The following is a 26,466-nucleotide window of genomic DNA, read 5'->3' on the forward strand; positions in this document are numbered from 1 at the left end:
AAGAAGCAAAACATCTAAATGCCCGTGGAGGAAACATCAGGTTGGGAGGGTGACAGGTCAGCATCCAGTTCTGAAGGGGGGTGGGGGGGGGGGGGGGGGGGGGGTACAGATGCCACCACGGTATGCGTTCCATTGATTCCAAATTTTCCCCCATTTGCGGGGCGTGCCACGGGACACATACACAGTCTTTTCCCTAAACATGCACCAGTCCATGTTTTGTTGCCACACCAGAACTGTCGGTGGCCTCTGGGCACCCCACAACTGAGCAATGTCTCTCTTAGCAATCATATTACCCAAGGTCACCCATCGGAGCTGCGCCAGGTCATAATCATTCGGCTCCCAGACATTCAAGAGACACCTCCTCGCCTCAGGCATAGATTGCACACCCGTGACCTCACTCATAACTTCATGCACGCGAGTCCAATAGTGCATCACCGCAGGGCATTCCCAAACAATATGGAGAAACGTACCCACCAGACCACAACCACGCCTGCACAGTCCATCCACAGAGAACCCCATTCGCACCAAACGGGGACCAGTCACATAGACCCTATGGAGAATTTTGAGCTGGACAAATCGGAGGCGCGCCGGGATAGCCACTTCCTTCGGGGAAGAGATCGATGCCTGCCAATCCTCGTCGTCGAGCTCCAGACGGTCACCAGTCCACATCACTCGAAGGTTACTCAGTAGGTCAGTTCTGGCATTGATCAACTTTTTGTATATGAGTGAGATCGTGCCGTCAGGGACATGTCCGTCGAGCACCCGATCTTCGAGTGGGGACGCCTCCGGAATATCCGAGCCCAGGGGAAATACAGACAAAACCGCGTGTCTAATTTGCACGTAGCGAAAGGATTCTCTGTCATTCAAGTCATACTCAACTTTCAGCTCCTCAAACGTCTTGACTCTACCCTTGATCCACACATCATTCACCCTGCTGATACCGATCACATCCCACTTATCAAAACCCTTCGACCTCCAGAAGGAGCCAAGTTTTTCCGACGCATAAAGCGGGGTAGCGCGGGTCGGCTTATCAACCCAACCCAGGGCCGCCGTGGCGCGATGCCACACCTGTACCGCTGTCCTAGTGGGGCCCGTGAGAGATCCGCCTACAGAGTTCGCATACAGAGCCCTGTTGTAGTCCCCACCAGGCAGCAGCCATCTATCCATCTCGAACGCAGGGCTCGGCAAGGGACCGTAAGTGCAGTGGTTGATGGCCCCCAGCTGAGAGGCCCAATAGTAGCGGCGGATGTCCGGGAGCGCGATACCCCCGTCGTACCACGGGAGCGTCAATTTCGCAAGAGCAATAAGAGGACGGCCCCCCCATACCAATTGTCTCTGAAGGCTTTCAATCTCCCGGAAGTAGCGGGCGGGCACAATATCAAGCGTATTTTGCAACGCATAGAGGAACCGAGGGAGCGACATCATCTTAAATAACGCAGCCCGTCCCAGAGGAGAGAGAGGGAGCCCGCCCCACGCAGCCACATCGGCACGGAGGCGCTGGAGAGGGGGCAACAAATTGCGTTCATAACGAAGCACAGGGTCCAAGGTGATAAAAATCCCCAAGTACTTGAATCCCTCCCGCACCACCGAAATAGGACATCCACGAGGCAGGAGAGGGGTCTCGCCGCAGAGAACATAGATACAAGACTTCGACCAGTTGATAACCAGACCGGAGTTTTTACGGAAAGAAGTCAAAACGTCAAAAAGGACTATCAACGATTTCCGAGGCGACGTAAGATAGAGGAGTATATCATCTGCGTATAAGGATATTCGGTCTTCAAACTCCGGAGTCCATCTAATGCCCTTCAAGGACGGTTCCCATCTCAGCCATGCCGCCAATGGCTCCAATGCAAGGGCAAACAAGAGAGGGGACAACGGACAGCCCTGGCGCGTTCCCCTACCAAGGGCAAAGGAGGCCGAGACACGACCGTTTACCACCACTTGGGCCAAGGGGTCGGTGTAGAGCAGTTTCACCCAGGCGATGAAGCTGGGGCCAAAGCCAAATTTAGAGAGAACCGCCCATAAATATGGCCACTCCAGCGTATCGAACCTCATGGTGGCGTCTAAAGACCCCAAGATGGCCGGTTCACGCAGAGTCGCCGCCAGCGCAAGGACTCCATGTAGGCGCCGGAGATTAAGTGCAGTGTTACGATGGGGGTATGAATCCGGATTGGTCCGGGTGAACCAGATCGCCTATGACAGTGACCAAGCGATTGGCAAGCACTTTGGCCAGAATCTTCGGCTCCGCGTTAATCAATGATATGGGCCTAAAGGAGGCGCAGCGGTCACGTGGCTTGCCCTCCTTGTGGATCACCACTATGGAAGCCAATCTTTGGTCGGGAGGGAGGGAGCCTGCCTCCAGCGACTCCAGGAACATTGACCGCAGATACGGTGCTATCACATCCGGGCAGAGCTTGTAAAGCTCCACAGGGAGCCCATTAGGACCCGAGGCCTTCCCCGAGCGAACCGAGCGGATAGCTGTAACAACCTCATCCACCGTAGGCGAAGCCTCTAGAAGATCCCTTTCAGGGTCGGACAAACGTGGCAGCGCGATATCTCGCAGGAGCAAGTGGGAGTCCTGTTCAGGTCTATCAGAGACGGGGGAATACACTTCCTGGAAATAGTCAGCAAAACATTCGACAATATCAGCAGGGTCAGTGATACTCACATCATTCACATCAACGATCACAGGGACAACCCGACTCGCACGTTCCCTCTTATCCAACCAAGCAAGCAATTTCCCAGCCTTGTCCCCCACATCATACAGTCGTCCCTGTTGCTACCTGCTCATCTCCCTCGCCGCGTCAGACACCAGCGCTCTATACTCAAGTTGTTTTAGACCCAAAAGGTGCAGCCTCTCCGGGGTGACCTCGGATCCCAACTCCCCCTCAAGAACAGCGATGTCATTTTCAACACGGACACCTCCTTCCGCCTACGTCTCTTGACATTGCCAATCAAGGAGAGGGCCTGGCCCCGAATAACAGTATTGTACGCTTCCCACAACGTGACAGAGGAGGACACAGAACCCACATTTTCAGCAAAGTAATGGTCAATCGTTTTAATGAGTTCCGCCCTAACCTGGGGGTCGCGGAGGTACCAGGAGTGAATCGGGGCCACCCTACCCTCCGACCCCAAGTGAGCGTCCACCACCAACCACAGCGGGGAATGATCCGAGATACCCCTAGCTAGATGTTTCACCTCCCTTATGGAGGAGGCCTGGGAGGAGGGCATCAGCACATAATCCAGTCTCGAAAGACTGCCATGGGCACCAGAATGAAAAGTATACTGTAATTGCCCAGGATGAAGCAGGCGCCAGCAATCAGTGAGCCCCAAAGCCTCCCGGAAATCCCCCAACCAGGACTGTGACTTCGCAATGTCTCGGGGAGGGTAGCGATCACACATCCCCGACACCACAGAGTTGAAATCCCCACCCACCACAAGCAGACCCTCGGGGAATCCCAAAACCACTCTTCCCAAATCTGCATAAATGGTGGTCTGGAGACCCGGCGGCACGTAGACGGAGAGAAGGGCAACAACCCCTCCCTCCCATCGCCCCACAATGGCAGCGTACCGTCCCCTGTCATCAAGGATAATGTCGTCAACAGCCAGAGGGAGGGAGTTCCGAACCAGAATGCCCACCCCCCTGGAGCCAGAAGTGAAACCGGAGTGCGCGACGAGACGATAGCCACGCCTATTCATCGCATGGCACGTATTGCCAAGCAAATGCGTCTCCTGAAGCAAGACCACATCAGGGGACAACCGCCGCAAGAGCTGCAACACCACGCCCCGTTTGATCCTATCCCCCAACCCGTTAACGTTCCAACACAGTACCTTAAGTCCCCGATCCCCCATCCCAGAGATCAACCCCATCCCCACCCCACACCGGGTGCGACACTGTACAACAGGAGATCATCAGTAACATGCCTTGAAGAAAACAATAAAACAAAAACTGTAACCCCCCAACCCCCCAAACAACCCCGTACAACATACCCTCCACCCGCACCCCTGCGTAAGACTCAAAAGCCACCCCAACTTGCAGTGTGCCTGTCGCCCTAACATACAACTAGTCTACGAAAAGAACCGCAGAGAAGGAAGAACCACCCACACCCCCGCCCACACCCCAATAAGACAGCATGATAGCAAGCAATAGAGCCATAGCACCAAACCACAGCCGAAAAGTCAACACGATGGACCGGGAGCTATTTCCGCCCCCTATTCCTGCTCCACCGGGCCTCCCTCCGCACCACCGGAGTGTCCAGAGTGTTCAGAACGATCCGGTCCCGGGGGCAGCGTGTCCAGCCAGTCACTTGCCGCCCCTGGATGATCAAAGAAAAATGTCCGTTCGTTGTGCACCACACGTAACCAGGCCGGGAAAAGCATGGCGTATTTCAAGTCTCTAGTCCTCAGTCTCTTCTTCACCCCCTGGAATCCAAGTCGCTGTTTCTGAACCTGCTGGGTAAAGTCCGGGTAGAAGCTGACCGCAGCGTTCTCATAAGCCGTTGGACCAGATAGACGTGACGCTTGCAGGATCGCATCCCTGTCCCGAAAGTTAAAGATCCGAGCAATGATGGGACGCGGAGTGGCTCCCAGCTTAGGCGGACCACCCGGGATCCTGTGTGCACGTTCAACAGCAAAAAACTTGCTGAGGCCCTTGGGTGCCAGATGAGTCAGGACCAGGTCCTCCACCAGCAGGTCTAACTGGGATGCTTCCGAAGTTTCGGGGACACCAACCAGACGGACGTTGTTTCGTTATGCCCGGCCCTCAAAGTCGTCCAGGCGTCGAGTGAGATAGTCACGGGTGGCTCGCAGGTTACCGACCTCTGCCTGTAAATCAGAGACGTCAGTAACAAGACTGGATGTCTTTAGATCGAGGGATTTGACCTTTTCGTTGGTTTTCGCAAGGTCAGCCCTGATCAAGGTAACATCGACAGCTACCGTATCCAGCTTGTGGGCGAGGGCCTCATATTGTTGACCCAGCGTGGCCTTCATCCCGGCAATGGCGCCCATGACGTCCCTCAACGACAGTTCCTCATCCATCGGGGAGTCTTCACCCACAGTGGCCGGGGATTTAGTCGATCCACCCGGAGAGCCCTTGACGAGGGTGTATCTGTCCATAACATTGGATTGCACTGAGCCCCCTCGCATTGCCGGCCTGGTCTTGCGTTTCTCTCCCTCAGGCTTGGTGGCCATCTTGGGTCGTGCGCCCCGAGGGGTAGTCTGAGACCTAGTAAAAATGGCTAAAGTCGATTCGCCCACAACAATATAGAAATGAAGATGCAAACCAATCACCAAGTGACAAACGGCAGGGGGGCCAAGTCACCAGTCGGTGAATAGCGGTGAGGTGGAAAGCAACAAGCCGGGGCGATCGAAACAAAGTCAAGCAGGTCTAAACACGAGAAACGAAACCGAAAGTAGACAACCGGGCAAAGGAGGCTCGCATGATCCGCTGTTCAATTACAGTCCGGCTGGCAGAGAAAGCAAGCCCGGGGGCAGTACCACGGAGCAGGCCAATAAAGTTCAAAAGTCCATATCTTCAGCTCCCGATGTCCAATTCGAAGTCCGAAAACGGATAAACGATCAGCAGGGCCGTGCCATTAGCAACCCGTCGTCCAAAGCAGGATATGGTTCAGGATAGTCGGTGGAGGTGGCGAAGGTCCGGGAGCCCTAAGCTCACGCGACCATCTTGGGTGCGCGCTAAGCTCCTCCTCCGGCGTCACTTATTTAACAAAGAGCTCATGTCATGTGAGCACGTTTTGTTGAAAAAATGTGGCTGATTCATCTTTACAAACCTTTAACAATATTAGTTTAAAGGCAGTATGGCAATCCTTGATGTTAGACAACCTAATTTAACAAAGAGCTCCCGTCTGGGGAGCGTGTTTTGATCAAAAAGCAAACACCACAACAGAGGAAAAAAAAGGCTACATTCCTAAAACACAGGCAGAAACAAACAAAAACGAGGGTGAGAGCTTTTTAGTCAGAAGGCAGGTTGGAGGCATTTTTAGAAAGCTTTTTTTGTTGTTTTAAAACTAAACAAAGCATGCGGTTCAGTTCCCAAAGTTAAGAATAGGCTCACGTCAGCTGAAAGAATTTTGTTCCGAAAGCACATTCAATGCAATTTTACAAAGCTTTTTAAAATTACTTTGATAAATAATTCAGTGATACTTCATGTTATGTGAACTCCTGTTGGGTGAGCGCGTTTAAAACAAAAAACAAACAAAAACACGAGAGAGGAAGAAAAGGCTACATTTCTAAAACATGAGCAGAAACAAACGAAAACAATTGTGCACCAAAACTAACCTAAATGCACAGAAGTGAAAGGCTACAAGCAATAGGGGCAAGCTACATGGGAGGAAGCAACACAGTAGGGACAAAGAAGACAAATTAACCACATGGAAGCAAGCCTTTTCGAAGGACATGCAAAGTAAGAATCAAAAGAGATGGGCGGGCTGTAAACCACAGAGCGGATACAGCATGTCTCGAAGAGAGAGTGCATGCGCTGCCTAGGTGAGCCCTAAAAAAGAGGAAATGCCCCCCTCCCCGAGTCAAATATAATATAATGTCCAACAGATGGCACCGAATGATGTAGCAGCACTTGAGTCAGTGACCCTTGAAGAAAACCAAAGTATTTATAACCAATATTGTTGATATTTAAGTCACATTCTTCATAACTCCTGTGCTTGTTGGGTGATATGGAAAGATAAGATCAAAAATGTATACACTGCTGACAAATGGCTAGTGACTAATCATTGTGCAACACTGAAACAGTGACTTTCTCCTTTGTTAAATAGAATAGGAAAGAGGAAGCACTGGCAAAACAATGGTTCTGGCTTTCATTTTTATCTATGAGCCAAACCAAAACTGCCAGGCACACCTGAATGTGTACTATCACCAGGGCGCCAGTGGCAGGACCAGGGTGTGCTGAGTCTGATCAGGCCTCGCAGCAGAATGTGATTGCTATAATCCCAAAGCTACACTCCTCTGAGGGCAACCATTAAAGCTATGTTCTTTGGTGGGCATAACAATTTATTTATTTTTGTAAATAAGTGAACAAAGTAATCTTGGTGTGAAAAAAGTAGCTTGCAAGGATAGCTTTTTGAACAAAAGTCCCATACGAGATATCAAATTGCACATACCAATAAGTGTGATGATTGAGTTTACTTTAGTGATGAAAAATGGTTTCTCATGCAATCCAATGGAAGCACTTCCTAAGAGATGGAACGATGCACTGATCAGCGAATTGCATTGCAGAGATGATGTAATACACCTCTTGGCTGATTCAAGAAGTCTTTGATAATGTCTCAAACCAAAGACGGAATCACCCATGCAAACCAATGGTTTGAAGTGGTGTGACCCAAGCCCCCACTCTCTTTTGAACATTAGAAGTTGGCTTTGCCAGACTTAATAAGGAACTTTGGTGTCCCCACAAATCTTAGAAGGAAGGAAGTGCATTTGGTGTAAAACTGGTGTAAATAATAGAAATGTAATTTTCATGTTCTAGTTCAATCCACGCCATATTGGGCAAAGCGTAAATTGTGCCACTCGTCAAATCTCAACAGAATTTTTCTGTGTGATGTATTACAATTTTTTTATTGCACTATGATCCTACACATTCAAAGGTGTTTAATCAACATATAAGACACTCACTGTAAAACAATTACTTAAACATACTTTTAAACAAATGTATCGTCAGAGTCACAAAGTAGACCTACAGTAACACCGGAACTGGATTACACATATTCTGGGATTCACAAAATCTCAAAGAGTCCCTATGGAAACTTAAAAAAAAAAAATAAGGATTTCCACTGTTCATAGGTTTAAGTTAAGAACAAAAATCAAATTATATATTAGTCCCATTGATTCGTCACGAGGAAAACATTTAGCAATTTTGCATCTGGCAAATTCTCTGCTGCATCACTCTCTCCTAAAAATAAGAGGGTGTTTGGGGATGATACCCAATCCTAAACACTTTCACTAACTTAACTTTTTTATGAGTAATATTAAGTGCTCATTATGTCAGACACTTTTGGGGGTCCTGGTTATCAAACACATACCATCTAGCAATATTTACTGGTCTTTGCCTTGTTAGTCGTCTCATCATAAACAGAGCAGGCTTGCTTTTAAAATGTATAAATTCATATTATGCCACGACAGCAGGGCCCTGAAAAAAAGCAGAGCCTGGGGAATACTTACCTTCTGTGTAACCTTCGACCATTGCTGTTAGTCCTACCTAGACTCAAAAATACTGACAGAACATTATTCTGTGCATCAGGATTTGAGGTTTGGGTGCAGATGAAACTTTGTGTGCCCCAGATTTCAGGCAGGTGAGCACAATGTTCTCGTTAACGGTCCCTATGTCTCTCAAATGTGTGTTAGTACAAACAAAACAATATATTTCCATGAGAGAAACCAGAAATATTGTCAAACATCTTTTCTTTCCGTTTGGTCTCCCTATGGATCCTACAGAAAACCAGGCCCAACCAACAACAGCTAGAGTAAAATCTTCATCCAATGCAGACCCGGTCAGTCTCACTTCTCCGCCACTTCAGAGGTCCCAAAGACAAAATATGAAGAATCACCTTTATCAAGCAATTGGATCCTGTGGGTATCATTAAGCTAGGGTCACACAAACAATCACTTGCTTTGATGCGGCACACGTAAATGGCGAAATAATACATAAATAGATCAATTAAAAAATATAGTTTACCACACCTTGCTGTTCTGTATGCATCGGACTGCATAGGTCAGGTCCCTGAAGATGCATCCTTCCAACCTGGCTTGCCCCTGAGAGCAGATGAAAACTCCACCCTTTCCGTCCCTAAAAAGGCATTTCCGCACGAGGCATCCTTGTAGCGTGTTGGCCAAGGTCTGGGCCTCCTTGTCCCGCTGCATTTCCTGCTGCAAGCTTTTAAGTTCCAGGTCATTCTGCAGGGCAAGGAGCCCATTAGTTTGGGGCCTGCACTCAATCGACTTTGCAAGCATGTGGCTTAGACCATGGGACTGGTAGGATAACTTGTAGACTGACTGCTCGTCATCCTCGTTCTCGCTGGCCGTGCTCAGCTCACTGTCGCTGTAGTCGGTGTCAAGAGTCAGGGCCTCTTTCTCTTTGTTAGGACAAAGGTTCCTGTTGACCTCATTGTCCTTCTCACAGGTATGCTCACCTAGTGGTTGGCTTTTTGACACAGGAGCTAAATTACTAGGGTCCCCATGGACTACTATCTCACATGTCCTCATCTGATTGGCTGGAGGGCCACCAAGGGCATCCTGGCTGAGTTGGTTGCAAAGTGCAGGTTCCTGTGCATTTGACAAAACGGATCTTGATTTGGCTAAAGTCGCCAGGTGTTTGCAGGCCCAATTTTTGTCCGAGGTGGGCAAGCCCTCCACCGTCACTGAGGCGTTCTCGCTGCCAATGAACTCGCAGTTCTCAAGGACGCACAGGGCCACACTGTGGATGTTGATACTCGAAAGATTGAAGGTGCAAAACTTCACCTGGCACGTCCCCGGTGCATGGATCTGCAACTGTGCATTCTCGAAGTTGCAGTTATCAAACTGCACGTGGCCGGATGACGTCTGCAGAAAACAATGACAATAGATGAGTAAAGGAACACATTGCAAAGCAAAGCACACGTCTGCGTATGTGATTCTGTAGCAAAACATAACCCATAAATCAGAACACAAAAAAACAACATAAATCAGAACGCAAAAAAACAACATACCTCATAAATCAGAACACACAAAAAAACAATCTGTTTTCTGCGGTTATAAACTGCTTTTTCCAATTCCATTTTCAGAGACCTTGCACCTTATCAACAATTCAAGGACTTTTTTTTCAGGAACATGAATTTCGAATTGTTTTCCTTTTTTACTATTCGCACGCGTTGACTCCTGGTCACTTGAAATCATCATGAATTAACAAGCTACTTATAACGGTTTATTTAGGCTTATTAAATCACACGCCGAGCTAGAGGATGGAAGGACCCGAAATACAAGCCACAGCTACAAGTTGAACTACCTCTTAAAATCAACCTTCCTGTAATTATACTGTGCTCGAGGACACTAGAATTGTGGCAATTATGGGCCAAAGTATGCGGGGGATGGGTTGCTTCAATTACTACCACAGTTTGTGCCTCCTTATGACGCATACCCTGCCATTTATTCCCGGGTATAATTTAGCTATTTTGTAAATTAAATGTGCTTTTAATACTGGTTGGCGATCATTTACCTAATTTGTATCAATTAAATACTTGAATACAGCAATTATCGGAAAAAAGATTGCTAACCTATGCGAAGGGCGTCGTGCCATAAGGGCCCTCTCCTCGCTCTAACTTGCTTTCCAACCATTCACCTCTCCTCCCTCGCTGCTCTTTCCCTCCACTTTCACTCCCCCCTCTCTTGAAGCCCCCCCCCCCGCGTGCCTTCAACAATCGATTTCGGGGAGCTGGGGAAAGCGACAGAGGCACCAGGAGCTACCCTGTGCTTTCAAAGCTCAAATAGCACAAAAGCACAGAGCACAGAGGAAATGCCGATGGATATCAATCCATGGGAGGCCCTGCCTGCCACTGTGTGGCACCAACGTGACGCACTTATTTCTGGTAACTTTTGATCCAGTGACCTAGGAATATTTTTGTTTTTCAATTCTGCAAATTATGCGGCAAATGGAATATGTGGTATGTGCAATACAAATCCTTAATTATGCTAAACGCTGCGACCCCAGAATGGCAAACTTCCAGTGACCCCAACTCTACTGCATGAAAGCAGTGTAATAGTACTGGCGTGAAAAGCATTGACGTCAATTCACCGAGATGCCAGGGTAAGCGGAAAAGACTTCACACGCCCTTTGACCACCACCTTTACTCACACACATACTTGCACATACACACAAATTCAGACATATACACTCTCCCCGACAAACACACTCTCACCCTCAAGCATGCACACAACATCCATATAAGAGCATTTTTTACTTACCTCAGCTGCCAAGGAATGACATCTTCCAGCTTACAGTACTTCATTTTTATTACACTATTAGTTTATAATATATTTCATTTATTTGACAATTAGTTTAATAGAAAACTGATGAAAATAAAGAGAGTGGAGCTCCAGCTAGCTCCTGTGTTCCTGGCACTGAATCTGCCACCTCTGAGGCCAGGGGTCGCAAAGGCAGTACTAGGAGTAGCAAGGGCAAGCCAGGGGTGGAAGCTGCGACCCCTGGCGCCGCCTAAAGGACGTATAACTAGAAACAACCTCTTGTCAAACCCAATAAATTTATTCGCAAGATTTTGGACACAGACGGCTGCGAATCATAGCAATACCCGACGCCAACACACGATAAGCGGTATACTACGATCCAGAAAGACTGTGCTGATATATATTTTGAGGACATTAATAAAGAAACTGATCCACTCTAGCCCTTTATACATACAATAAAGGAAACATTATAAAATCTTCCACTTCCTCGTTGAGTGGATATGAGAAACTTAGACGCCTAACTCACCTCAATACGAGTCTACAGATACCCCTTTCAGACCTCCATTGCAAATATTTGCCCAAAAGGACGTCCAAGCAATTACTGGAGTAGGACACCCTCTCGCACAAAGATTCCTTCCTTGACATCTCCATCACGCACCCACAATATATTTAGACTCCCCACTATTCCTTTGTGGATATTGTTGTTTCCCTTCGGCCCTGATGAAGGTGATATAAATACCGTGTCACCGAAACGTACGTAGGCCAGTTTTGCACATCTGAGAGACTCATCACAAGAAAACCAACTAAAGAAAGTCTCTGAAAACTAAGAGGATGAACTGATGTCCCTCATATGAATATGGTTATTCAGTCTAGATCAGCTCAGCTGTGTTTTTCCTCTGTTTTTTCTCTTCTTTCTTTGAAAAAGTGTTATGTGTGAGTTAGTGTGTGTGAATAGTCTGACTGAGAAGGTAGCGTGTGTGAGAGTATGACTTGTGATTATAGCTCTATTATGTTTTTTTGTGTTTGTGGGGACCTCTAACTTTGGTCATTTATAGAAAATATTGTGATACTTGAGTTTTATAAAAACAATCATGTATAATGAATAATGAAAAATGAATTGTTCTTTTTTTATGTACTAAAAAAAGAGATAAAAAGAGTTTTATATATCAAAAAAGATGAAAAATATTTTTGTACAAAATAAATCAAAACTATTTGAAAACCATACTTCATGGCGCTATTGTATTTGTGTTGTACACACAATGGAAAATAACAGAGCAATTGCCTGACTTAAATTTATTGGGTTTGACAAGAGGTTGTTTCTAGTTCTAGTTTTCCCTTTTCCCCCCTCCTCTTGAACCCTAAAGTAACCAGGGGGTGCCTTAGCTTCACAGCCGCCTAAAGGACGTCCATGGTAAAAAGGTGCACAGAGCACACCAAAAAACTGCACTCAGCTGCCCCTCACACTTGGCATCTCATCACCTGGTCAATGGTCGCCACACATTCAACGTCACTGTATCAGACAGTTGTTTCAGTGCCTCTGCTGCTATCCACGCTGCTGGTTATCTGGGTAGCCCATGGGTGGGTGGCCCTGGACATAAAAAGTGACCATGGACATGAAAAGAGACCATTCAGAAACTAAGCTTCAAGAGTAGTGAAAGGCCTATGGGTACCCGAAGTACTAACCCTGCGAAATGTGCAATAAGCACAGCATGTGCCATTGATGACAATCATAGACAACACATATTAGTAGGAGAGTGATACTGCTATTATGACATAAACAAGACACACCGTGTTTCATATGTTCATAAAGTAGACAATGGAAAAAAAACACAAACAAACCTACTTCTCAAGCTCAACACAATCATTTTCAGAAAGCTCTGCATGATTTTGAATCAGCATTAAAGCTAATGTCAAATATTTTGAAAAATGAAATCACTAATATTTCAGACATCACATTTCATTTGTAAACCAGACCATTTTGCAGCGGGAGTGGTGAAAATATGCCATTACGGGGTGCTTCAAGGAAGAAAAAAAACATGCATCACAACCAGGGCTCCTGGTTTTATGGTGTTTATTTTTTTACATTCATTTCTGACTATATGTATCCATATTTATGTTTCTTCATCCTATTCATCTATTTATTTTTTGGTAAGTGCGTATCTGCAGCTCTTAGGAAAATCTTACCAATTAAATTTGTTTAATTCCCTATGCAGTCGATTTACACCACTACTGGCCTAGCGGACAAAGTAACAGCAAAGAGAGATACTCAAAAGGATAGCTAATTTTTTGGTCAAGCCTGGTGAACCAAGAGCTAGTGCATGCTCTCTCGCTTTCAAGATATTATTTACAAAACAGAGCCTGAGCCCGCCCATTAGTTACCATTCGTTGGCATCATTATCACTCTTCTTAACTACCATCTACTACAGCATTGCATCTTGGGCGTCAGTTTCTGCCTCACTTCCATTCTTTGTATAGTGCATGGACGAAGTACAAATAGATTTCTCTTAATTAGAGTCTGCCTGCCGCTCTTTAAGGTACTATTTTTCTTTATATACATTTTTTATAGCAAGAACTCGACACCACCTGGAGGTATTGGAGTGCTTTACATGAGCACAAGTTACATTACCCAAGGTCACATTCATTTTTTGTGTGTGTGCTTTTGCGGGCAGAGTTCTTGGAGCAGAGTTCTGGGAGCTTTGTACTTGCCAGCAATCGTGTAAGGACTACCTCCGTGTGTGTGCATTTGCTTTGTCCTTCTCTCCACAGCACTCCACTTTACTTCACTCCACAATCACCCATTCCAATCCGTTCCACTCCAATCCACTCAACTTCAATCCACTCTAATCCAAGCCACTCCGCTCCACTCTACCCCACTCCACTCTACTCTACCCCACTCCGCTCCACTCTACCCCACTCCACTCTACTCTACCCCACTCCGCTCTACTCTACCCCACTCCGCTCCACTCTACCCCACTCCACTCTACTCTACCCCACTCCACTCTACACCACTCCACTTTGCCCCACTCCACTTTGCCCAACTCCACTCTACCCGACTCTGCTATATGGCACTCCACTATACGACACTATACAGCACTCTACTCTACGACACTCTACGCTACGCCACTCTACGCTATGACACTCAACGCCACGACTCTCTACAACATTCTATGCCACTCTACTCTATTACACTCCAATATACAACACTCCCTACCACTGCATGCCACTCCACTCTAAGACACAAATCCACTCTACTTCACTTTATAACACTCTAATTCACTCTACAACACTCCATGCCAATAACTTTTAGCCATGCTGAACAGCAGCTACATGGGTGTACAACATGGGTAACACACATTGAAAGCAATAGCTCTTGCATAGGTGAGATCCATTGGCTTTGTCAATGCTTGTTTGCTCTTACAGGTCAGTGGTTTTGGAACAATTTTCAGAGTGGAGGTGCTGGTATCAATACTGCATCACTTATGTCAGAGATTGTGAAAAATCCAAGCAGCACACAAAAGTATAGACTGATATGCAGTTTTACTGATAAAACCACATAGCGCACAAAAGATAATGTGTGGTAATCAGCCTTCATCACATATTTACCATTTGCACATCACCAAGTTAAGTGTCTTGATTTGTTTTTATCCTAATAAAAATTTCGTTCCAGCACACTTTTGAATTACAAACAAATGTGATTCATTTGTACTTTCCTAATGCTGGTATATTTTGAAATATATTTACAGGTATTTAGAGGCATTTTGATGTTATGTGTTAGAAAAAAGGACATCCTGCAGTCTTTCCTTTAAACTCCTGGTACCCCAGCGAGATTGTCTGATAGTTCACTTTACATACTCGTCTAACTTTGTAGTCAGATAAATACAAATAAGCACCAGCCTCCATGTAAAAAGAATAAGCAGCAATTTGTTAAAAGGTATATCCTGACACTTGACCTCTGTCTTTGAACGTGGCATGACAAAAATTAATTTTAAAGCCTTTTTTTCCCCTCCACCTTTTGAACTCCCACCACCAACACTCCCAAACAGGAGCCTAATTTTCAGCGTCTATGTTTTAGGTTTATAAAAATAGATACAAGCTGGACTTGTGGAGGGGTTTCTTTGGGAGGAAGGGGTGGAGGACGTTAACGCATTGTATGCAGATGCTCTTCTGCTGTTCGTGGCTCATCCGGGATCCACAGACTCATATTTCAAATGAGTGATCTCTAGGGCCAGGACTCTGGCCGGCAAGGAAATTGGTCCAAATACCTGTTGCGGCCCCTCAAGGGCGCTATAGATATTACGAACTGGCAGACTCCAGTCCCCATCCGTTGATTGAACTTTAAGTAATTGGGAGTACATATCGCTCTGCGCCCGGAGCTCTGTGGTCCTTCACCATGGCCTCCTTGAGGACCAGAATGTAGATGAATCAGGAGAAATGGGCTAGACTTCTCAATATCCTTGGCAGAGCAGCATTATTTAAAACAATGGTCCTGACGCGCTTTCTATACATGTGCCAAAATTATGCATGTGCGATTCCCACAAAAAATCGTTTCAGGGGATCCAGGGCACGATACACACTTACCTATGGACCAAAAAAGTCCCCCGTTTAGCGTTTGGGCAATGTACCCAATCTACATTTGATGGGGGAATGGCAATTACAGACCAACAACTATATTTCGGCGACTCAGCTTATTGTGGTAAACAACTGGCTCCAGGGAGGGTGGTCCGACCCAGCCTTTCAGACAGAGGTGTCCAGTTGACAAAATTAAGAACACACTTTATGGGGCACCCCTCTCTGGTGAGGAGAGCGACCCTGCACTGGGCACAGTGGGACAGAAAGATCATGCTGTAGACTACCCCATGGAGAGGGCAGTGGCTGGGTCCAACAGCTCAACTGGAGAGCTTTAACAGGTGGGACCATATTGGGATTTCTCGGCTAGTAGATGTATAGCCAGGAAATCACATGAAGTGGTTTAAAGCCCTAAAAGAGGAGTTCCATCTGACTCAATCTCAAATCTATAAATATCTCAAGCTCCGACATGCCTTGATTACCCTTGAGGACCCTAGTGGAACACCCCCTTGGCTCAGCCCATTGGAGGCCTGACTGCTGGCGGAAAGGTGGCATCTCCTACATGTATAAGTCACTAGTCATTAACTCACCAGAACTGTTTACCCAACTGACGTCTAGAAGAGAATATTTGGTAGGCCTATTGGAAGATGGGCATTGGAGGAAAGCCCTTATGGCTCAGAGAGAACTAGGGATGTCCTCCAAACTATGATTGATTCAATTCACTTATCTATACACTACATATCCAACCCCGCTAAAGTTGTGTAGGGCCAACAAGCGTCCTTCGTACTCTTGCGCACGGTGAGGGAGAAGAGCATTTCCACCAGGTAGTCTGGACTTGCCTCATCATATCCCCATAATGGGGATCTGTTTTCCACATCTTGTAACAGGTTCTAAAAAGCCCAGGAGAGAAGACAATACATATTGCCCTCTTGGGGCTGATGGAAGACTTGGAGGGAGTTGGGGATAGAGGTCACTGGTTGGGGTGGAAACCCTGTTTATAAAGAGGGTTATTGCTCGAATGTGGGGTTCAGCCTATCCCTGGAAGACAGCAAACTGGAGCAACCGGCTCTCTTAGCACCACATAATAGAACACGCGAGAACAATGAAAACTCAACTTGGCAAATATTGTTGAAGAGCAAACATTCACCGAAGAAGTGAATGGGATTGCCCAAAATGCACTGGGTAGAGCAAACAATGGATAGTTTCGTAACATTTCAGAAATTCTGAATTTCATTAACTGAAAATCACAATTAAAAATCAAGTCGGAAATTGACAGCAATAAGACAATATCAAGTGGCTAAATAAAGAACACACAGAATAATATAGATGGGTAACAGTGAATAACGAGGATTTTTTTAAACCAAGGGGTACTAAGTGATATTAGAACATTGGAATGTTGGGAGCTTCATTGAAAACAATGGAGTGCTCCGGGCTTATAATGACTGGTATAAGCCTGGAGCTCCAACATTCAAATGCTTCTTTGTTCACAGCTCTGGCTGTGAACAAAGGCTTCAGGGAGCCTGAGGGGATTCCAATCCCCTCACGCTCCGTTAAGGCTTTGTTCTTTTTTGTTAGAACATTCTGCCCTCTAGTGGCAGAATGTTCTAATAGCCTTACAGCCCTTCGTAGCTGGGCTATACCGGCTATTGAAGTCCCTCTCCCTTGTTAAAGGCCCTCGCGGAACACTGGAGAGGGCCTTTAGGTTTAAAGTATTTTATTTGAAGACAATACAAACAAATGAAAACAGTTGTCTCAAAGGGTCAGTGCCATGGTACCGCTATGCAGGAGCGCAACCAGCGTGCAAGGCTCTGCTATCGTGATGTCCATCAGAGCATGGGGCTGGGTGCGTATACGGCAATAACAACTGCAAAAACAAACAACCCCATTCCGAACTCCCCTCCCCTCCCCCTCCCTCCGGGTCCCCCCTGCCCTCCCCCGTACCGTGCCAAAGTCACCTTCCCGTGTCACCCTTCCCAGTTCGCCCTCCCCCCTCAACCGGCCACAATCCCAGACTCATGGGTCAGTTGTAGTCGCCGATGACGTCAATCTCAACAATCGGAGATATCGGGGGCATGTAAGTTCTCTAAATTCTGTTACTAGTAAGGAGTGGAACGGCTGCCACAGGTCATGAAACTTCTCCATCTCTCCCGCCACCATAAGCGACAATTTCTCCATCCCCAGGACATGCCACAACCTGTGCAACCAACCGGTAGTAGAGGGGAGCGTGGTGGTGCGCCAGTGAATGAGTATGTTCTGGACAGCAGAGCCCAGTGCAATCGCTATCTGCCTACCCCTGCGAGATTTTAAAGGGTACATCAGCCCGTTGGGCAAGCCCAACAGGATATATGCGGGGAAGCGAGGCAGTTCAATGTCAAAGTGTGAATCAATCTCGTCCAAGACCTCTTTCCAATAGGGGCACAGTAGGGGGCAGTCCCATAGAACATGTGTAAGCGTACCTATCTACCCACACTCCCGCCAACAAGTGTTCACAATGTTATGGTTCATTTCATGCAGTCTCTCCGGTGTGTAATACCAATATGTGGATACCTTAGTGAACGTTTCGGTGAGTCCAGTATGATACGCGGAATGTCGTGCCAGGTAGGAAATGTGGTCCCATTCCGTGTGACTTAGAGCCCTCCCCAGTTCTCGTTCCCAGCGTTCCCGTCCCGGATTATAAATATGAAAGGAGGAAGGCTGCAGGAGCTTATATAGGTCCGAGATGAGTTTTGAGTCCGAGGTGCTTCTCATAAGGCTTAAGCTTTCTGTCTGCCGATTCGCGCACCTGCGGCTGAAGCGCCCAATGACGCACTTGCATATACCGCATCCTTTCAGTTTCGGGTAGTTGGTATTCTCGCCTGAGATCTTGAAACGAGATGACTCCGTCCGGGCCATATACGTGGAACGATACAGAAAAGGGGGTGGTGATGAACAGAGTGTCTGAATTAAGCAGACCACTCTTACCCAGTCCAAAGATCAGGGCTTGACCCATCACCGTTATTTATCTCACTGCCCCATCCCAGCTCAGAACCTGGCTATATGCAAATTAGTCTGTCCCTGGCCCAGTGCATCATGGGAACAGGGCAGACCAAACTACCACGCCAATTCTTCACCAGAAAGGAGACAAGCTACCGGGGACCGGTTTCTGGCATTTCAGCCTCTTCGGCCCGGCTTGCTTGAATCCTGATGTTGTCCCTTGCTCATTGCACCATCAGGATTCAAGCAAGCCGGGCCGAAGACGGCTGATATGCCAGAAACCGGTCCCCGGAAGCTTGTTTCCTTCCCAGTGTAAGAATTGGCTTTTGTAGTTTGGTTTGCCCTGTTCCCATCATGCACTGGGACAGGAACAGACTAATTTGCATACAGCCAGGTTCTGAAACTGGGATGGTGCAATGAGCTAAAAAACGGTGTTGGATCTAGCCCTGATCTTTTGACTGGGTGAGAGTATTCTGCTTAATTCAGAGACTCTGTCCCTCACCACCCCTTGTTGTAAATATATACGTGGAACAGCGCACTGCATCTTGCAGTCCGCCAGTGAGCAAAAGCTCCGGGCTCCATCCCGGGATGGAAGTCTGGGTTCCCGACCAATGGGGTGAACGGCGAGGGGAAGGTAGTGAGATCATGCGCAACATTAGTGGCATCCCATACTCTCATCGGAACCCGCGTGACGAAGGACGCGTACAGGTTGGGGGGACAGTGAGCCCTGTGCAGGAAGGGCACCTCTTGCAAGGTCCGGCCCACGACCGCCTGGTCCTGAAAAAGCCAGTGCTTATCTGACTCCCACCTGCTCCACTCCACAAGATATCGTAGTTGTGCCACTTGGAAATACTTGTGAAGATCCGGTATGCCCAGTCCCCCCGCCTCAGGGGCTAGTGTGAATAAAACTCTCTTGAGTCGGGTCTTGCGGCCCTGCCAGATGAAGCGCGCAAGGTCCGCTTGAGTCTGCCGGATCCATTCTTTCGGGGGTTGGAGCGGTAGAGCTCAGAATAGATATAGCACCTGTGGCAAAAGTGTCATCTTCACTGCGGCTATTCTGCCCAGCCAAGACAGTGTTCCCTTGTTCCATCGGGCTAACTCCTCTTTAATTTTCTTACCTAAGGCCGCGTAGTTGGCGGTCACCATAGTAGTTAGGGAGGGTGCCAATAGTATGCCTAGGTATGGCACTAGGTCCCTGGACCAGTGCATGGGGAAGAGGCCCTGCAATTCGGTTCTTGTGGCGGCAGTCCACGAGACGTCCAGGGCCGCAGATTTCCCCATATTCATCCTGAAGCCTGCGACAGCGGCGAATTCCTCCAGCTCAGCGATACAAGCAGGGAGTGCCCTTCTTGGGTCAACCAGCGTTAATATAATGTCGTCTGCGTAGAGGCTAATGGTGTGCGTGTACCTCCCCATCCGTATGCCAGTCGCATTCGGATTTTGGCGTATTCTTTGGGAAAAGGGCTCCATATAGAGAGCAAAGAGCAGTGGCGATAATGGGCACCCCTGTCTGGTGCCCCGCTCTATCGCAAACTTCTGAGAGCTACAGCCATTCACCCGCACCACCGCAGACGGAAATCTGTAGCAGTTGAACACTAGGGTGCGAAACTTCTCCCCTATGCCCACCTTCGACAGAACCTTCTCCAAGTAAGGCCAATGTACCCGGTCGAAGGCCTTCTCCGCGTCGACCGCTAGTAGCATCCTCTCCCCGGGGATTCGGGAGGCCTTCTCCAGAATATGAACCACTCTCTTGGTATTGTCTACCGTTTGCCTCCCGGGGATAAACCCCGCCTGGTCCGGGTCTACCAGTCCCAGCAGATGAGGTGCTAGGCGGGCCGCCAGGATCCCAGTGTACAGTTTAAGGTCGACGTTCAGAAGGGAAATCGGCCTGTAGGAGCCACACTGAGTCCGATCCTTCCCCGGCTTGGGGATAGCCGACACCGTCGCCTGAAGTAGATCCAGGGGGATAGCTCCAGGCGCGGAGAATGAGTTAAAGAGGCGCGTAAGGAGAGGCGCCAACTCAGGGCAAAACGTTTTGTAAAAGAGGGACGTATAACCGACGGGGCCCGGGGCCTTCCCGTGTTTGAGCCTGGAGATGGCTGTAATCACCTCCTCAACTCGAATGTCCCGTTCTAGATGTTCAGCCTGTTCCGGGGCGAGGGAGGGAAGGCTAACCGAGTCCAGATACTCTGCTTCCGCCTGTGCCGAAGGGGGCTCACCCGTATACAGTTCGGCTTAGAACCGACGGAAGCCCTCCGCTATCTGGCTATCCTCCGTGGCCGTCACCCCAGCGGAGATAGATAGCTCCTTCACCAAGTGTTTTTGATGCACTACTCGAAGCTTATTCGCCAGGAGTCGGCCACACCTATCTCCGCCCGTGTAGTACCCATGTTTCAAGCGTAACGCCGCGTATTCCGCCCTGTCGTATTCCGCCCTGTTCCGCCCTGTCCATGACAGGAGTATTCTTGCGGCTTTAAGTTGCTTCCAGACTCTGGGAGCCCCGGTTCTTTGATGTACCTGTTCTAGCTCACGCACCTTACTGGTGAGTTTGTCCCTCTTCTGTTGCCGCGCCCTGTTCTCCGCCGAGGAGATGGCAATGAATTCACCTCGAAGCACCGCCTTCAGCGCAGCCCACTGTGTCGCCCGGGCGTTGTCAGCGTTATCATTGTGCGTCTGATAATCGCGAATCGCATCCTGTATGTGCTTCACCACCGCCTTCTTATGCAAAAGAGTGTCCCTGAGGCGCCACACCCCACGTGAGGGAGACGCCGGTGGGAGCCGGAAACAGCCCGCAACGGGGGCATGGTCTGATAGCGAGAGAACCCCTATATCCGAAGCTATGGCCAGGTCACGGACCGGTCCTGTGACCAGAAGGTGGTCCAGTCTCGCATAGGTCTTATGTGCGTGCGAGTAATAGGAGTAGTCCCGGGCGGTAGGATGGAAGTGGCGCCAGAGATCGTGTAGATCTAGGTCGTCCAGTTGGGACTTGCCCGCCTGCGAGATCTCCCCCGTCTGTGGGTATCGCTGCGCCGATCTATCCAAGGACGAATCGAAGACCATATTCAGGTCCCCTCCTATGATTATGTGTCTCTCTGGGGTGGTCGCGATATCCACCAAGGCCGAGTGAAGGAACCTCTCCTGATGTTCGTTGGGGCTATATCTCGAGCCAACGGTAAACACCAGACCCCCCTGCTTAACCCTGTAGGCGAGGAGCCTCCCTTTCTGTTCTGCCACTTTATGTAGTACCTCCCCTTTAAATGTTCTGGACACCAGGATCGCCACCCCTGCCGTCTTGGTGGTGTTGGAGGAGAAAAACTGCGTTGGAAATTTCGGGGACCGCATCCTCTGGCAATCCCTGGCCAGAAGGTGCGTCTCCTGCAAAAGACAAATATCAGCCTGTGTGTTTTCTAGCAGGGACAGCACTGCCCTCCTTTTGACAGGGTTATTCAGCCCCTTCACATTAAGTGTGACGACCTTAAGGGCTGTCATCGATGCGGGTAAGAGCAGAGCTCAGTCAGTGAGACACGGCCCGAGAGGGGCGGTGCCCGTGCAAGTAGTGTGTAGAAGTAGTGTAAGGTCAGAGCAAGTGCATCAGCAGTACTGTACGGTCCCCGTCCCTCCTCCCCCAACTCCCCTTGAACTCCCCACCAACAGCCCATCCCGTCCCGCCCCCCTCCCCTCATCCCCTGCCCCCCCAACAGGATCCCCATGCAGACCACCAACCTCACCTTTCCCCTTCTCTCCCTTCCCTCCCCCCGTCCCCCACCCCCAACTCTTCTCATCCCTCCGACCCCGAAACTTCCCCAACCCCCCCTCCCCCTCCTTCCGTACAACCAACTGCCCAAAGAACACCATTGTCCCAGTCTGGTCCCTAGTGGACAAGTCCGTGGAAAGTTATTTAGGTGGACGTCCAGCCACATCACACCCCCCCGCCGCCCCCCATCCCCGGAACCCTTGAACCTGCAATGATGATGAAGCCATGTCGATCTCCCCCCGGAGTATGCTCAGGCTGTTAGGGCCATATCACCAGACGTCGCGTCCCTGGACACCTCACGTACTGCACTATCCATTTCCGCCCGGATAGTGGGCGAGTCTGGTCGCATGGGCGTAGGTGGGGATTGCCGCCCCTGAAGCGTCTGCCAGCCATCTCTAGTGCCGCGCCGTCGGCAGGGTGTAGGTGCGTCCTCATCTGTCGCAGTGATTCCCAGCACTCCGCAGGTGTCCTAGAGGGACCGGAGCTGGTGCAAAGTCCCGTTCCAACGAAAAATGAGCCGGAAAGGATGGCCCCAGGAGTACTGCGTGTCATGTTCTCGCAGGAAATCCGTGGCTATTTTGAACGCTTTGCGTTTTTGCAGTGTGATAGCCGACAAGTCCTGAAAAAGGTCCACCTGATGGCCTGTAAAACGTAGGGATTGCTGCCGCCGTGCTTCACGAAGAATCCGTTCTTTCAAAGGGAAGTCCGGTAGGAAGGCCAAGATATCTGGGGGTGGCGCCGAGGCCCGGCGTGGCAGGCCCACTCTGTGCGCTCTGTCAATTCTAACAGGGAAGTCTCCAGGCTCGCCCAGTATTTCTCTTAACAGGTCTCTCAGATATGCGGCGACGTCGTCTCCTTCCTCTTTTGATGGAATTCCCCGGACTCGAATGTTATTGCGCCTGGACCTATTCTCGAGATCTTCAGCATGGGCTTGGAGGTCAAGCTGCTGATCCCTGAGTCGCAGTACCTCCTGCTGCAGGTGCGCGATCTCCTCGTCTCGGGAGTGGCCGGCGTCCTCCACAGTAGCCACTCGTTCGCCAAGGGAGTCGACCTCTCTTCGCACCTCCCGGACCTCTCCGGCCACCTCCTGCTTTAGCGTTTGGAAATCCTCCCTGAGGGAGCTGAACAGCGACTCCAAGAAAGACCCAGCATTTCCGGCAAAGTGCGGTCTCCTTTCTTGCCCCCTCTGTTACTGGACATCGTGAGAGCGTGGAGGAGCGTCAGGTGGAACGACACTCGTAAGGAGCCGTGTGACTTGTTGCAGTGCCAGGGGGCAGAACTTCCCGTGGGGTCTGGGCTCAGCGTCACTCCAACGGGTATCGCCGCCAATTCTCACTCCAAGCTGCGGGCCCCCAGGACACCAAGAGCGCCGACTCGGGGGGAGCGATTGCGGACCACCTCGAGTGTAGGCCGCAGCAACAGTGCCTTGGATCGAGAAGAGAGTCCGCGTGGCGCCAGCGGCAGGCGATCCGCACCCCTGGGGCGGGCCGACCAAAGCACGGTCAGACCTCCAAATGCTCCCCCAGACCGACACTCCGGTAGCGCCACACCTGCAGGAGACGGGGTCGCACCCCCGGGGTCGGAAGTGAGCGGCGCCACAGGCCGGTCCCCCTCTAAGTCGCCATTGTCCTCCACAATCTCTGCGCCTTGTGGTGTGAGGCCCAGGGCCGTCTCGCGGTCTCGAAGGGGTCACCAGGGGAGCCCCCGCCCCAGGAGCCGGGTAACGGCGCCGCGGGAAGAGGGCAAACAGTCAAAAGCCCACCTCCGGTCGAGACCACGGGCTCGCGTAGCGACCCTAAGCCGAACTGTAGCGCAGTACTCGGGCTCCGTGCACACGACTGCCACGGACCGGGTCCAGGGTGTTGGCTGGCCGCTGTACCTCTGTAATCCGCGTTACATGCAGGTGCACTTGGTAGGTTGCGCACCTGCACTCTCCTCCCGTATGGGATCTCTGAAGGGGGCCGGGGGATGGTGCGCAGTCTCAGGCCCTACGGCCGGTCCGGACCCCGGCCTGGCGTAGCGGCCCTTCGCCGGCTCCTCCCCTGATGGACTCAGTCTTGAGCGTCGCGCGCTCCGCTTGCCGCTCCCACCGCCGGACTTCGCTGGGGGCTCGTGCGGGGGGTCGTCCTCCTCCACCAGGCCTCCGGTGTGTCAACGATTCCGCCCCCTGCAGCTCTGGCGGGCGGCGATCCCTGCTTCTTCGGCTCTCGGCCGGCTCCCCAGCCACCTCTCGCTCCGGGTGTACTCTAGCGCTTCGTCGCAGTAGCCGCAGGGCTGCACGGAGCTCCTCTGCTTCTGGCTTCAAAACTCCGCTCGATCGGGAGGAGATCAGCGATGTTTATCGGTGCAAGGTGCTCAGGATCACGGGAGCTCACGGACAGTGCGTCCTCTCAGCCCGCCATCTTGGCCACGCCCCCCCTGGAGAGGGCCTTTAAAACCCGGTATAGCCCTCTACGGCGGGCTATAAGGCTATATCAAATAGATGAGTGTGCAGCTCAAGTTTTCTAGGTCATCACTCCCAAGGTAGAAAAAGTTCAGGTTATTCACCATTACCCATGTATAATTGTATGTTTTGTATGGCCCACCCTAATCGTCTACCCCTGCGTTTGACAGTTGTGCAGGGGTAGGGAGAGACATGGGGCGCCATAAGCAACATGGCCTAACCTGCCTCAGACCCTATGCTCATGCTGTTATTTCATTTTTTCATTTTTATAAGCATGATTGTCACAAATTCTAAGGTATCACGGTGCTGATGAGAAACCTAGAAGATTTGCAGGAGTACATTAGCATATAGCAGATTCAGTGTGGACTAAATCCAAATAGAAAACAATCAGGTTTTAAATAAATCCCTGATTTCCAAGCGTTTTGATGCAGCCCATAATGGAGAGGCAACCTATTCTACTTCGATGCCGCTCCAACCAAAAAAGATCTTCCACCTTGAGTTATAAGACGAAATGTAGAAACTACCAGCCAGAACTGATGCCAAGATCTTAGTACTTAGGAAGGATTATACCACATGAAACTGGAACAAAGCAGTGACTTCTCTGGTATACACACTACCTTATGTACCAGACAGACAGATTAAAAAAGAGATGTTCCTTTACCAGTACCTAGCGTAATGAGGTCAAAACAGGGGGTGCATAGGTGCAGGCTAAACACTACTATAGCAGTATAGTTTTCAATAGGTTAACATTTTTTAATAAAAAAAAAGTGATAGGTCCAAATGGGACAAAATAAATGTATTCATGAGTTGGATTTATGCGGCGTTAAGAAAAATAATTTAAAGTGCAGCTGAAACCAAAGGATTTAGTTACTGCCATGATTTGTTCGTCTAACGTGAAGGTCGAGGCAGTTTTTACTCCGAGGCTTTTTACCACATTAACAGGTTTAGGTGGTGAATTTAAAGTGTGTGGCCAAAAGAGGAGCTTCTAAAATGCAGGGATTTTTACTGGACACAGAATTTCAGTCTTACAGCCATTCAAATTTAGATGATTAGCAGACATCCAAAGGTGAACATTGGACAAGCACATTTTTAGTTTCACTGCTACAGTCTGAGGGTCTCCTTTAACCCCTGGGGTGCTCATGACGAGGTCAGCTCGTCATGAGCCAAGGCGCTCCGGTGCTCATGACGAGCTGAGCTTGTCATGACCGCGCCCGTTCCGTGGAACGCTCGCATGCTGGGCCGATTCCCCTGCTGTGCTGAGCATTCCATGGGAATGGGTGTGGCCATGACGAGCTCAGCTCGTTATGAGCACCGGGGTGCCGTGGCTCATGACGAGCTGACCTCGTCATGAGCATCGGGGCACTGTACGCGCCCCTCAGCACAGCGGGGGGGAAACAGCCCAGCACGGAAGGGGTTAAGTTTCACAATAATTTGGTTATTGGCAATATACCAAAAAAAAACACAAAACACAAATGAGTGAGTAAGATGGGCCAAAGTATTCATACAGTTATTGAATAGTAACAGAGACAAAATTGAGCCCCAGAACAAGGTCTTAGAGTGTATTTAATGGCAGGCAAAACATTTGAAAGGATTTATTAATCAAAAAGTCTGACACTAATGACAAGACTCTGTCTTTAATTCTCAGATTCACAAGCCTAGAAAGTAGAATGGAATAGCTTACGGAAGTGCTTCCCAAACCTTTTAGAACCACAACGCAAACCATAATGCAATTTTTATATTGAAAACTTTCGTGACCCACCTAGCT

The 26,466-nt window shown here is 49.3% G+C and overlaps 1 protein-coding gene across 1 annotated transcript in view; it reads right to left on the reverse strand.

Annotated features, from left to right (window-relative positions):
* FBXO10 (F-box protein 10) overlaps window positions 1-26,466 on the reverse strand; it is a 649,798-nt gene that overhangs the window by 454,782 nt on the left and 168,550 nt on the right. Inside the window, exon 3 of the mRNA XM_078676241.1 lies at window positions 8,710-9,567. Within this exon, the coding sequence (XP_078532367.1) occupies window positions 8,710-9,567 (858 nt within the window). The remainder of the gene's footprint in view (window positions 1-8,709; window positions 9,568-26,466) is intronic.

Source organism: Lissotriton helveticus, chromosome 2_1 (assembly GCF_964261635.1).
Source record: "Lissotriton helveticus chromosome 2_1, aLisHel1.1, whole genome shotgun sequence".
NCBI lineage: Eukaryota > Metazoa > Chordata > Amphibia > Caudata > Salamandridae > Lissotriton > Lissotriton helveticus.